Source organism: Protopterus annectens, chromosome 8.part0 (genome assembly GCF_019279795.1).
Source record: "Protopterus annectens isolate FY-2018-M chromosome 8.part0, PAN1.0, whole genome shotgun sequence".
Lineage (NCBI taxonomy): Eukaryota > Metazoa > Chordata > Ceratodontiformes > Protopteridae > Protopterus > Protopterus annectens.
The window spans coordinates 1,220,848,903-1,220,864,226 of NC_056741.1; the positions used below are offsets into that span (position 1 = coordinate 1,220,848,903).

Consider the following 15,324-nt stretch of genomic DNA (forward strand, 5'->3'; position numbering starts at 1 on the left):
AAAATTTAATGTGGTGTGCAAATTTAGGTAGAAAGAGTAGTCATTTTGTTTTCTTAGGGTTGAGGATGAACTGATTATTAGAGAGCCATGTCTCTACTGAATTGAAAGATGTCTGGGTTTATGCAACAGAGTGATTCAAAGAATCTCTTGGTTGCATAAATTAGCCTGGGCAGTCACGTTATTTAAAATGGCCAAAAAGCTGTGTTCCTCCATTGATGTCAATGGGGGGGGGGGGGACAAATAAATGGTAAAATCAGGTAACTGTCTTTGGAAAAGTAATGGTGGGTAGAGCCAGATCCAGCATTAGGTGACCTAGGCAGTCACCTAGGGCCTGCTGGCTGGGAGGGGCTCCCATTGCTTGGGCGGCTTCCTCAATATTTTCTTTTTAATTTACAAAAATAAATTACTTGTCTTCTTTAAGGGCATTCTTCTTTAAGAATGCAGTCTGCATCTGTGCATCCTTATGGACAGCGACGCACACTCCTGATGTTGCTTGCTTCTTTTCCATGTCCACGTGAAATCTGAACACAAAATATTCCTGCTGCCTGGTTCTTCTGTCCATGGAATTAATTATAAATGAATGTTCTATTGGTAAAGTATGTATGTGTGAATTGAACTAGTTAGGGATGAAAGTTTAATTAATTTGCTCAAGCTCAATCCCTGCACCTTAGTGACAGGAGACAAATCCTGAATCCTCTACACCAACTACCAGACTACTCAAAGAATGAGTTTCAGTGCATTTTCAAGCAATTGTGAGCTTGTAGAGAAGAGAAGTTTACTGTTCCTTATCCTAAATCTGTTTTCATTGTGCAACTGTCTTGTTTGTGCTTATGATCTTGAAAGCACTGTTAGTAGACAACAGAAAGCACACTTGCTGCTGATGCAGAAGGCTGTGGGTTCTATCCTGTAAGTGGATAACTGATACTGTATTGTAAGGTGGGGGTGCCGTGGTTCTGGGTGTGTTCTCCTTTGGATGAGATACCTAGTGACTATGAACTTGGTGTTTTGCCATCCATTCACTCTTGCAATATTACTGGCTTACTATTTTTTTTTACCATAGGCACTTTGTTCTTCAAGGGCAGCAGGCACTAAATTTGCAGAGAAAACACTGAAATATAAAGTTGTTTGCTAGTAGCAACCTATTCATTAATTACAGATTTCTTTTATGTGTAATTATTCAGAAGACATTTAATTCTGCAGTGATTGTGCAAATTGACTGATACTGGGGGATTGTAATGGGAGAAGTTTGAGTGCTTTTTATAGTTGAAAGGTTCTGAAATGGGCAGTTTTTGTTTCATGGCTTACTGGCAAAATGTTCAAAACTACAAATTTAAAAGATACTCTAACAAGTGGTGCTGTATTATACAAATAATATGTTAATGCAGTCAGAAAGGTGAAGCAAAGAACACGTGCATATATACATGGTCCTAAAAATGTGTACAAGGGGCCTATGGTTTGAAAGCAGCCCAAAGGTAAACTTTATCTGCTACTGGCCAGATGCATTTTCTTTGAATGTGGGTTTTAATGCCGTTTTAATGAATGTGAGTTTCAAGGGCAGAGATGTTTGCTGTTAATGATAAAGTCTGTTTTCATTGTGAAAAATGATTGACTTCAACAATTGGCTAAACTTCTGGTGTCATTCAAAGGGGATCCAGTATCTGTCTGCATGGGATGACATGATTGACAGACCATGATGCTTTGCCAGAGATGGTCTGCACCTTTTGCCCCTGGGATTCAGGTTACTGGCTAAGGCTCTTGCCACCCCTATAGTGCCTTTTTTAGGCAAAGTTCAAAGGACAAAACCACCACTGTAACAGGCACAAGCATGCAAAATCTGAAGGCAATGCTACTCAATGCTAAGAGTCTAAACCTCAAAATGCACTCTCTCGAGGCACTCCTAAAAATGGAGAACATCGATATCTGTGCAGTAACTGAGACCTGGTTCAAGGCTCCAGATAGCACCCCTGCCATACCAGGCTACAACTCTTACCACGCTTTCCGGCCACCAAACCAGACCGAAACACTAAAGGTGGAGGGGTGTCCATATTCACCAAGGATATTCACAACTCTAGGCTAGTTGCCCAACACAATGCATCTGAAATTCTCCAGGTGCAATTAACACTAGGTAAGACTGAAATCCAAATTGTAGCTTATAACAAAACAGACTGGGTTTCAAAGACAGAAAAACTCCACTCTTTATTGGCTAGTACATACAACTTAATGCTCCACAAAACATGCGTTTTCATCCAGGCACCTCCCAGACTTCATCAGAAAATACACAGGATGTAAAAAACCCCCTCTGAGGCCTTCACTGAAGCCAATAAAGAGTGGAGTTTTTCTGTCTTCGAAACCCAGTCTGTTTTGTTATTAGTTACCTCTTGACTGGTTCTTCGTTTTTTGGTTATTGGTCCAAATTGTAGCTTGCTACAGATCCCCCACCATGCCCCAAGATTCTCACTACACCTTTCTAAACATACTGGAAAATAGTAAGATACAACCAAACACCCTAATACTGGGTGATTTCAACTACTCTGCCATTAACTGGGAAAACTACTTGTGTACCAACACCTTTGCCCAGTGGTTCGTGGAATTCATAAATTCCAATGCTCTGGATCAACTAATCCTTAGGCCCATCAGAGGCTCCAATATCCTAGGCCTGGTCATTACCAACATGGGAAATCGAAGGTCCACACATATGGTCACCCCCTCATTGGTCAAGTCTGACCATAAACTAATCACCCTTGACATCCACATCCCACCCTCACCCCCAGTAAGGAAACATCCATAAAAAACTTCTCCAAATCCAACTTCATGCTACTCAAGTCAGAAGTGATAAACTTCATGACACCCATGTAGACAGGAACTGAAAGTCTGACTGCTAAATCCTACACTAAGGCACTGTACAAGCACATCCACTCATGCATGAATTGTGCCATCCCCAATAGAACCAAGACATTCTCCTCCAAAAAAAGGAAGCCAATCTGGTGGTCCCTTGCCATAAACAAACTTTACAACAAAAGGAAGATACTGTTGCAGAAAAGAGGAAAATCCCAGGATGCAAAAAATTCCCTCACCAGCCTCAGTAAGAAGCTGAGATGCCTCATAAAATCTTCCAAAGCTAGTTATGAAAATAAAATTGCCAAAGATTCCAAAGACAACCACAAGGCATTCTATAGCTATGTCAAGAATCTAAATGGCAATGCTCAGATCTGCTCTGTGCTACAACAGAATGGCATTAAATATACTGAACCCAAGGATATTGCCAATATCCTGGCAGATAGATTCAGTGCAAACTTCACCCCCCTCTCATCCCCCAAAGGGCCCATCTCATTACCGAAAGATTACCAAATTCTGGTAATAATGGCCACACAGGTAAAAAATGCACTCTCCAAAGCTACGAATACAGCATCAATGGGACCAGACGACATCCCAGGCTGTGTACTACATGAACTACAAAATGAACTGGCACCTCACCTAAGTTTCATGTTTAATCATAGCCTCACCTCAGGCTTCATGCCCACTGAGTGACGCACAGCTACAGTTATTAATAATCAAAAAACCAAAATGCAGAACACAACGGAAAGGCAAGCCAGCACTAAGAGAGTCCACTAGCACTTTATTAACGCTACTGAGTTCACACGTTTTCATCTAAAAAAGACTTCATCAAAAAAAAAAAAACATTCATTAACATAGACCTTTTACTTAAATACACTCAGTTGTTCTTTGCACCAATCATCAACCTCCCCTAATTAATCAATAAATGACATAAAACCACCACAATAATAAATTAATCCTTAAAGAACAGTATAGTTAAAAAACATCATTTAAAAAAACTGTAAACCTACACCTACACATTTTTGTACATATCAACCCACATCTTATCTAAATAATCATGTTAAAAATGTATATTATTAAATAATCTTCTAAAATTCATTAAGATAAGCATGTACAAACATTCCAAATGTACAACAATGTACAAAAAAACATATATACATATATAGCACCCCCTACTGGCCAAGTAATATCATCTGGGAATGTGACTTCATAATAAAATGCGAAATAAAATGTATACAATGCATTAAATCATACTAAATTTCTTAATAAATAAATTAATCTCAGAGTTTGGCAGCCCTTAATTTTAAAAATGGGGTGATGTTAATATGCTCATTTAGTCCTGGGTATCTTGCTGCATCCAGCGTAACCTGCCAGTAAAGTTCTCTATATTCTAAAAAGTTTTCCCAATCCCCTCCTCTTATATCCACCTGCACTTGTTCAGGGATGTAAAAGGTAAAAGTGGCCTGTTGACAAATTACAGTCTGTTTAAATAAAGCATTCTTATCATTTTTGACTTGATTTCATACATATGCTCATATATACGCGCACAAATTTTTCGCTCCATCTTATCTATATAAAACGCATTACAGATGGAGCACATAACCATATATACTACTCTCTCACTGTTACAATTGAAATAAGACTGGCCACTAATCTTCCTATCAAAACTGGGAAGATAAATACATTCAGTATGTGCAATGTATTGGCATTGAGAACAAGCCCCACAGCGGTATGTTCCCTTTGGTTTACCACCACTGTTCATATGTCTTCTATGATTCTCCAATAAATTTTTTAAATTCTTCCCCTTCTTATAAGTAAATTTTAGGGGTACATTCTTTTCAAATGGTGGATCCGTAAATTCCAAAAACTTATTCCATTAATTTCTAACAATGTGATTGCAATACAAGATGTCAGTATTAAATTCAGTAATAAACATAAACATAGTTATCATTTTTGTTCAACATCTGTTTTTCAGTCAATTCATACTTGTCTTTAAATACCAACCCTAACACCAGACAAATTTTTTTTCCCCTGTTAGTACTGACATCCTGTCTAATATTCACCAAAAAATCTTGGGGATATCCTCTTTCTCTAAAAAGAGCATCCAAAACCAAAAAATCACATTTGAGTTCATAGTCTGTATCTCTGGAAGTCATCCTACTAGCACGGATGTATTGCCCCCTTACCAAACTTTTTCTGATATAGGTGGTGTGAACTATTAAAATGTAAAAAAAGAATTGGAATAAGTATTTTTTCTAAAAATTCTAGATTTAATGTTACCATTTTCTATTGTGTCAATCTGTACATCTAAAAATTGCAAGGTATTCTTGGATATGTTGTTAGTAAAATGACAAAAAAATGGTGGTGGTCTCAATGTAAGCTAAAAAGTCCTGTAACTTTTCATCTGGCCCCACCCAAAACAGACAAATGTTGTCCAAGAATCTTACATATTTTAACCAATACTCTAAATTCAGAATCAAGGATAAAGTTCTGCTCCCATCAAGCCAATACAATGTTAGCATAGGTGGGGGCACAATTGGCCCCCATCGCTACGCCCTTAAGCTGATGGAAAAATTCTCCCCCAAAATAAATAAAATTATTGTATAACACCAGCTCCATTAAATAAAGAATCAAGTGCAAGTCGTAGGTAGAAACCTTACATCTCTCGATCAAAAATTCTTCTAACCACTGAAGTCCTATATTGTGTGGGATAACAGTAAAAAGATCCTTTATGTCAACGGTTACAAAAGTCACTAGTGAATCGTTTTCCTTGGGATTAATCCCCTTCAAAAATTCCCAGGAATCTTTGAGAATCTGAGTATTTGTTACCCCATAATGTTTTAAGTTTAACATCAAGGAATTTAGCCAGAGATGCTGTCTTAGATCCCTCGTCTGCTACTATTGGTCTCAAGGGTGGGTTATCAGGATCTTTATGTACTTTGGGTATACTAAACATCACAAGCACCCTAGGTCTGTTGTTAGTTAAATAGTGTGAGTCATTGAGAGTAGTATATATGGCTATGTGCTCCATCTGTAATGCATTTTATATAGGTAAGACGGAGGGAAAAAATTCGTAGGCGTATATACAAGCATATGTATGAAATTAAGTCAAAAATTATAAGAATGCTTTATTCAAACACACTGTAATTTGTCAAAAGGCCACTTTTACCTTTTACATTCTTGAACAAGTGCAGGTGGATATAAGAGGAGAGGACTGGGAAAACCTGCTAGAATATAGAGAACTTTACTGGCAGGTTACCCTGGATGCAGAAAGATACCCAGGACTAAATGAGCATATTAACATCGCCCCACTTTTAAAATTAAGGGCTGCCAAACTCTGAGATGAATTTATTTATTAAGAAATTTTAATATGATTTAATGCATTGTATACATTTTATTTCGCATTTTGTGGTGCAGTGGTTTGCATTTCCGCCTCACAGCAAGAAGTTCTCCAGTTCGATTCTTGGCTGGGTGCTTTCTGTGCGGAGTCTGCATGTCCTCCCTGTGGTCTTTTGGGTTTCCTCCGGCTGCTCCGGTTTCCTCCCACATCCCAAAGACATGCAGTAGATGGATTTGACACTCTAAATTGGACGTAGGTGTGAGTGTGTGCGTGTGTGTGCCTTCTGTGGAAGGTTGGGCACCGGGCTGGCAACTTGACACCATAAAACTCCACTGCCAATCATGAGCGGACAGATGATCCGCTGTGGCAACCCCTAACCGGGAAAAGCCGAAAGAAGAAGATTATGAAGTCACATTCCCAGATGATATTCCTTGGCCAGTAAGGGGTGCTATATATGTATATATGTTTTTTTTGTACATTGTTGTACATTTGGAATGTTTGTATGTGCTTATCTTAATGAATTTTTGAAGATTATTTAATAATATACATTTTAACATGATTATGTAGATAAGATGTGGGTTGATATGTACGAAAATGTATAGGTGTAAGTTTACAGTTTTTTTAAATGATGTTTTTTTAACTACACTGTTTTTTAAGGATTAATTTATTATTGTGGTGGTTTTACATATTTATTGATTAATTAGGGGTGGTTGATGATTGGTGCAACGAACAACTGAGTGTATTTAAGTAAAAGGTCTATGTTAATGAATGTTTTTTCTGATGAAGTCTTTAGACGAAAACATGTGAACTCAGTAGCGTTAATAAAGTGCTAGTGGACTCTCTTAGTGCTGGCTTGCCTTTCCGTTGTGTTCCACCTTTTGTTTTTTTTTTATTAGTGACTGTTGTGGAATCTTATCTCTCTTTTTGGATTACAGCTACAGTTATCCTACTCCACAAAGGGGATCCACCTTGGATCCTGGGAACTTCTGCCCCATCAGTCTGACGAGTCTGATCTGCAAGGCCATGGAACTTATTATCATGGAACTTATAAACAAAGACATTGGCAACCTTCAAACACTAGACCCCATGCAGTTTGGGTTTGTGAAGGGCCGATCTTGTCTCCTGATTCTGATTGACTTCTTCGAATCAGTCTCCAGAGCCGTGGACAAGGGTAAGGTGGTCCACACAGCTTATCTGGACCTCGCCAAGGCCTTCAACACTATCCCCCACTCTGAAATCATAGATAAACTTGCTAAGCTTGGCATTAATCCCTACATCACTTGATGGGTTGCCATCTGGCTGACTGACAGAACCCATACTGTAAAAGAAGCCAACTCCAAATCCAGCTCCAGACAAGTGACAAGTGGAGTACCTCAGGGTTCAGTCCCAGGATCCATCTCCAGACAAGTGACAAGTGGAGTACCTCAGGGTTCAGTCCTGGGACCGATCTTGTTTGGCATCTACTTCTCTGAAGTACAGGCCATCACTAAGGGACTCTGGCTAACAAAGTTCGCAGATGACTGCAAACTGGGAGCCATTACTGAATCCTCAAATGATGTGGATATTCTACAAAAGGGCCTTACAGAAACAGATGATTGGTGCCAGAGCCATGGGCTCAAGCTCAGTGCCAAGAAATGTATAGTTACCCCCTTTGGGAAAAAACATGTACCCATGAATTACCACTTAGGGGGCAGTACACTAAACACTGAAAGTGTGATAAGAGACTTAGGGACACAGGTAGATAATGGTCTCACCTTCGATATTCACATCGCCACAACAGTCAGGAAATTCTTGTATGTGGCACACCTCATCACTAAGGGCTTTTCATCCAGAAAAAAGGAGGTCATTGTCCCACTGTACTCATCTGTCATTAACCCCATTATAGAATACAATGCCCCATTTGGTATGTACCTCTCAAGACATCTGCAACAACTGGAAAGGCCGCAGAAATACCTCATTAAAAGAATCACAGGCCTAAAGCAGATGCCCTATGCTGACCCTCTAAAAAAATTCCACCTATACTCTGTTGCATATTGTCTACTCAGAGGTGATCTATGCTTAACATACAAGGTCATATCAAACCCAGAGCTGCTGGACTTGCTACACTTAAAGAAATCCCAGTCCTTCAGAGACACATGCTCCAGGGATCTAAACCTTGTCATCACAATGAAAAAAACATGCTGGTGGGATAGACTCCTGACCCAGAGACTCCCCAGACTCTGGAACAGACTGCCCATGCATGTCAAGCAGAGTGCCTCTTTGGCCCTCTTCAAAAGGAACCTTGATGATTGGGTGGGAGATAGGAAATTCACCCCGGGGATCACGTCAGTTGCCCTGCCAGACAGGGGTCCAGGGAAGTAAATACTGTGGGAAGAAATAGCCAGGGAATTGTTATGGCTAGGCTTGTATAGGCCCTAGGGCCGATAGCCTAGTACCAACCTATGAACCTATGAGACTGTATTGTTTTGTTTAGCAAATTTCTGTCAGTGTTTCTGCTATAAAATCTGAATTAAAAGTTTTAAATTAATTCCAAATATCTGTAATCACTGTAGAAGTAAAGAAGAAAATAGTGTGTACCCTGAAAGGATTGAACGGTGTTTATGGTAACTGGGGAGAAATAGCTAAGTAGTGGGCCACTGGAATGGCTCCGGGGTGTGTGTGTGTGTGTGTGTGTGTGTGTGTGTGTGTGTGTGTGTGTGTGTGTGTGTGTGTGTGTGTGTGTGTGTGAAGGGGCCGTGATCCCTTATCCTGTTTAGGGCCCCATTTGACCATGATCTGGCTCTGGTGGTGGTAATGCATGTGAGTGTATGGGTGTGTATGGCAGAGTCTGTGCATGTCTGCAAAGATATTGGGTGAGTGTGTGTGTGTGTGTGTGTGTGTGTGTGTGTGTGTGTGTGTGAGTTTGTACTGGTATGACTGCTTGGGAGGCTTTAATAAGAGGGTTAGGTAGAGTGGACATGTATACGTGTGTGTGTGTGTGTGTGTGTGTGTGTGTGTGTGTGTGTGTGTGTGTGTGTGTTTGTGTGGTGGGGTGGAGACTGTCATACCTCTAAACTCCCTTATACTAATGAGCAAACCTTATAATACTGGGGCGAAGGCATCAGTCTACACGGACTTTAAAATATTACTCTAAATCATATAAAAAGTTAATAGAACAACAGGTTTTGTTTTACAAAACATATACTGAACAATAAAAAGTATGAAACTCTAAAGTCTTGCATTACTGACTGACTGTAATGGTTTGGGCAGTTATAAAAGGAAAAATCAGCGATGCTTTCCATAATTAGGCATGACTGAGAGGTATGGGGGTGTGTCCATGTGTTTGCATGGGGTGTGGGCTGCCAGAACTCACAATGACCACACTCAAAACTTCTGTGCAAAGTCCGGGGGAGCACTAGCCAACACCAAACAGAGTTTTTAAAAATTACTTTAAGACATTTAAAAAGATATAAGAGCAACAAGTCTTGTATCATAATGCATTTTGTGAACAATAAGAAGACTGGAACTCTAATGTCTGACATTATTGATTGACTGCAGTCATCCATGATTTACTAGTGACAGGGAAAAAGTAAGAGGCAACATGAGTGATATTCTGTAAATGTAGGGACATTTGAGAGGCATAGGGGTGTTTCTATGTGTGTGTATGAATGTGTGGATGCATGTGGGAGAGTAAATGAGGGGGTACCTGTGCCAACATAATACATGGACTGGCAGAAGTGATAACACCAGGAAAGTGCTGACTGGCACCTGTGGTAATACCACATGATACAGAGACATGCAGATTAGCCAGTAATGAGATCTTTCATCATTGTGGCTAATCTTGTCTCTGGATCACATTTTCGATGATTGTGGAAAATGACCCTTTGGTCAAAGTAGTTAAGTATCCAGCATGGAGTTCTTCCTGGGTCTATATCACGAAATCGAAAAGACTGGTAATTGAACGGCATTTACATTGAAAATGTTGTTTATCAAAGTCAATCTTGTTGGGGGCTGTGCCCCCCCCCCACTAATTATATATATATCAACAAAAAGATTGCACTACAGTGAGGAAAGGGCAAATTTTCCAATCTTCACTGTACTGCAGTCTCACAATAAACACCTCGATGAATGGCATTTTTGATGTAAATGACATTCAATTACCGGTCTTTTCAATTTAGTTCATAGGTGTGTACTAGGCTAATGGCCCTGGAGATTTTACAAGCCTAGCCCATAGGATTACTCTGGCATCATGCCACCTAACCTTAGTTCCTAGTGCATCTGTCGAGTAGAGCCACTGGAGTGATCCCCGGGGTGAATTTTCTATTAACCATCCACTCATGAAGATTTCTCTTGAAGAGGGCCAGTGAGGTGCTCTGCTTGACATGTATGGGAAGTCTATTCCATAGCATGGGCAGTCTCTGGGTTATGAACCTGTCCCTCCAGCATGCTCTGTTGATTGTGGTAATGAGGTTGAAGTCACTGAAGCATGTGGTGTGGAGGGATTGGGATTTCTTTAGATGTAGCATTTCTAACAGAGCTGGGTCAGACATGGCTTTGTAAGTCAAGAATATATCGCCTCTAAGTAGGTGATATCAGACAGAGAATAGTTGGAGTTTGTTGAGTCTGTCCATATAGGACAAGTGTTTAAGGCCTAGGATCCTCTTTGTGAGGTACTTTTGCAGCTTCTCCAGTTGTTGCAGGTGTCTAGTGAGGTACATGCCAAGTGGGGCATTGTACTCGATGACTGGCCTAATGAGGGAAGAGTAGAGGGACACAATGACTTCTTTCTTCCTGGATGCAAAACCCTTAGTAATGAGATGTACCACACTGAAGGACTTTCTGACCACAGTGGTAATGTGGTGGTCAAAAGAGAGGTTGCTGTCAACCTGTGTTTCCAGATCTCTTATAACGCCTTCTGTGTTCGGTGGACTACCATCAAGGTGGTAATTCAAGGGAGCCAGGTTTTTCCCAAAGGGGACGAAGACACATTTTTTGGCATTGAGCTTAAGGCCATAGTTCTGACACCAATCATTGGTCTCATTGAGGCCTTTCTGTAGGATGTCAGCATCACTTAGGGAGTTAATAATAGCTCCCAACTTGCAATCATCTGCAAACTTTTTTAGCCAGAGTCCCTTTGTGTTGGCCTGGACTTCAGAGAAGTAGATACCAAACAGGAGAGGACCCAGGACCGAACCCTGTGGGACTCCACTCGTGACTGGTCAGCAGTCTGACTTGGAGTTAGCTACTTTCACACTGTGGGTTCTATCTGTGAGGCAGTTTGCAACCCACTTAGTGATATAGGGGTTGATGCCTAGCTTAGTAAGTTTTTCTGTGATTCCAGAGTGGGGAATGGTATCAAAGGCCTTGGCCAGATCAAAGTGGGCTGTATGAACCACCTTACCTTCATCCACAGCTCTGGTAACTGACTCAAAGAAGTCAACCAAGTTGAGCAGGCATGGTCTACCCTTTACAAAACCAAACTGTGTAGGATCCAGAGTTTGGAGATTCCCTATATCCTTGTTTATTACGTCCATGATGATTTGTTCCATAGCTTTGCATATCAGACTTGTCAGGCTAATGGGGGCAATAGTTCCTGGGGTCTGTATTCGCTCCTCCTTTGTGAAGAGTGATGACTGTATCAGTGTGCCATTCGGTAGGGACAAAACCTGAGGTGACTCAGTAATTGAATGGGGCACATAGGTGAAGTGCCAGTTCACTCTGTAGTTCACGTAGAACACAGCCAGGGATACTGCCAGGTCCTATAGAAGCTGTATTCTTGGCCTTGGACTGTGCTGTTTAACCTGTGCAACAGTATTACTGGGTGCCTGGCAATCTTCCGGTATTGTGATTGGTTCTTGTGGGGGGGGGTAAGGTTTGCACTGAATCTGTCCACCAGTATATTTGCAATATATGTTGGCTCGGTATTGGAGGTATCATTGTGCAGCAGCTCAGAGCAAATCAGAGTATTGCCATGGAGATTCTCTACATAACTATAGAAGACCTTGTGATTGTCTTTACTATCTGCTGCAATGCTGTTTTCATAGCTAGCTTTAGAGGATTTGATGAGGGATCTCAACCTTTTGTTGCGCTGATAAGGGAGTTTTTCCAGTCTTGGGACATCGCCTTATTCCACATCAGTTTCCTCCTCCTTCTGTTGTTGAGTTTGTTTATGGTAGGGGACCACCAGATTGGCTTCCTTTTTTTTTTTTTGGGGAGAGCATCTTAGTTCTGTTGGGTATGGCGAGATCTATGCATTTGTGTACGTATTCGTACAGTGCATTGGTGTATGATTTGGTGGTCATGCAACTATTCTCCATTTGTATGGGTGCCGTGAAGTTAGCCACCTCTGTTTTCAGGAGCCCAAAGTTAGATATGGAGAAGTTTTTCATGGTGGTTACCTTCACTGGGGGGGTGGGAGGGTTGTAGATTTCCAAGGTGATTAGCTTGTGATCAGATCTAACCAGGGAGGATTTGACTAATGGTGTAGAGCAACGGTCGCCCATGTTGGTAATGACCAGGTCAAGGATGTTGCTACCTCTAGTGGGGGTAAGAACGAGCTGGTCCTGGGCATTGGAATTATTGAATTCCAGAAAGTGTTGGGCAAGTGTATTGGTACATGAGTAGTTTTCCCAGTTAATGGAGGGGTAGTTGAAGTCACCCAGTATGAGAGTGTTAGGTTGGACCCTAATATTCCCCAGGGTGCTTAGGAATGTGGAGTGTGAATCTTGGGACATGGTTGGGGACCTATAGCAGGCTACGACCTGAATCACTGTCTTACCCAATGTTAGCTGCACCTGAAGTATGTCATATGCATTATGTTGGGCTACCAGTCTGGAGGTGTGCACATCATTTATGAATATGGAAACACCACTGCCTTTGGAGCTTCGGTCCAAGTTCTGGGGCCGAAAGGTGTGGAATGAGTTGTAGCCTGGTAGTGCAGGGGTGCTTTCTGCTGCGTTGAACCAGTCTCTGTTACAGCACAAATGTCGATGTTCTCTATTTTAAGGAGTACTTCGAGTGAGTGCATTTTGAGATTTAGACTTCCAGTGTTGACCAGCATGACCCTCAAATTGCATTTGTTTGTAGCTGTTATGGTGGTAATTTGGTCTTTGGAACACTGCCTAAAAAAGGTACTATAGGGGTGGCAAGAGCCTTGGCCAGTATCTGGAAGCCCAGGAGTGACAGATGCAGGCCATCTCTGACAAAGCTTCAAGGTCTGTCAGTCATGTCATCCCAGGCAGATAGATGCTGGATCCCCTTAGAATGACACCAGAAATGTAGCTAATTGTTGAAATCAAACATTTTCTGCTTGTACTGTGGCATCATTCTGGGTGATGGTAGGATGCTGCTCAGGGCTAGAGTCATGCTCTCCTGGGCTACATAATCTGAGAGCTCCTCCATGTCTCTTTTCATGTAGTCCAAGGAAGTATGTCTCAGACCATTCACACCCACATGTACAATGACAGAGTCATATTTGTACCTGTTGTTGAAGAACTTGAGTGCATGCTTTATGTGGAGGATCCTGGTGCCTAACAGGCAGCTGACTGTTACTTTCTCCTTATTCAACCTAGTGAGTGGGACATCAGTGTGCCTCACTATCGAGTCACCTATGACTAGTGTGATATAGACCTCTTTTTCCTAAATCCCAGCTCACTTGTATTTTAAGTTTGTGGTGAAAATACTGAAACTTGCCAGTTATAAGACTTCTTTTACTACACCAAATGCGGGTTTATAGATATGTACTAGCTGCCCTTGTGGACAATTTTAAGCCTAGCCAATTTACTCTTCAAAGCTGAGAATCAAACCCTGTCTCTTGCATCTCTAAGGTAAATACCTTAAATATTGCACCAAACCTCAACCCCAAATGTACCATCATAATAGCTTCACTTTCATTATCTTTATACTAATTTTTAATACATGTTTATGACCCACACAGACACACAGACATACATCTGTACATACAGTGATGCACACATGCAAAGCCACATATAACTGCACACATGTACATACATACATACATACATGCACATCTTCTACAGAATTACTTGCCCCAATAAATATTTGAGAGAGTAGGGTGAGTAGAGTAGAGCAAAGCTGCTACACTCTGCTTCCCCTGTCAGGTAGTATACAGGAATGCTTGCACACACACACACACACACACACACACACACACACACACACACACACACACACACACACACACACACACACACACACACACACACACACACACACACACACACACACACTGCATTACACTACACTACTCACCTGGGTCAGCAAACTGAGCAGAGCAAAGTGGAGTAACTTGAGTATCTTCACTCTACTCAGACTGGCTTATTGACAGCTTATGGTACAACTTGACTATTCACCTTCTCTACTCTGCTCAAAATGTGCATAGTACATTTATTTAGGCATTGCTTTACTATGGAAAACTGGGGCATGAAGTGCAAAGCTTAATCGACATAAGCCACACCCACAGACTGCTGCATTTCTATGTGTCTCTGAAATAGTGACCAACAAATGGGCTGCTCATTTGTGATCCACAGTGCTATAGTGTATCAATGTTTTATGAAAAGCAACCTCCTTGCATACTGTACAAGACCCCTTGTGTGGTCCTATGCAATATGCAAGATATTTATGAATTCCACTCATTGCCTCTAAAGCAAGGTTACATGGTATGTAACAGAATAGTGAATAGGAGCTGAAAAACTGCAGATGCCTTTCATATGCCTGTGCCATGGAACATGAAACGTAATATCTTGCTTTCTCACATATTGTTAAATTTATGTGGTATAGTAGTTCATTCCATTTATTTTTTTCATTTCTTTTCCCCAGATAGCATTAAAGTACGACTGAAAGATGAAAGTTGCGATTCTGGAACAGTGGAAGTTTTCTACGGAAACCAGTGGATTCCAGTGTGTGCAAGTCAATGGAAACAAAAAGAAGTCGATGTCATTTGTAATGAAAAGAATTGTAGTTCACATAGCCTGCCACCACAAGCAAATGACTTTACCAAAGGCAAGCTGCGTAGAGATCTCTGGATGACCAATCTTGCCTGTGATAGTGACAAAACCAAATTTTCCCACTGCCAATGGACTATCACTACAACTAAATGTGATAATATTGATGGCATCATTTGCAAATGTAAGCTATGAAACATCATTCTG

At 41.0% G+C, this 15,324-nt stretch overlaps 1 protein-coding gene across 1 annotated transcript in view; it reads left to right on the plus strand.

Annotated features, from left to right (window-relative positions):
• Positions 1-15,324, plus strand: part of LOC122808441 (scavenger receptor cysteine-rich type 1 protein M130-like) — a gene marked incomplete in the record, with an annotated part of 758,816 nt that overhangs the window by 416,869 nt on the left and 326,623 nt on the right. Inside the window, 1 exon segment of the mRNA XM_044079404.1 lies at positions 14,993-15,301. Coding sequence (XP_043935339.1) covers positions 14,993-15,301 — 309 coding nt within the window.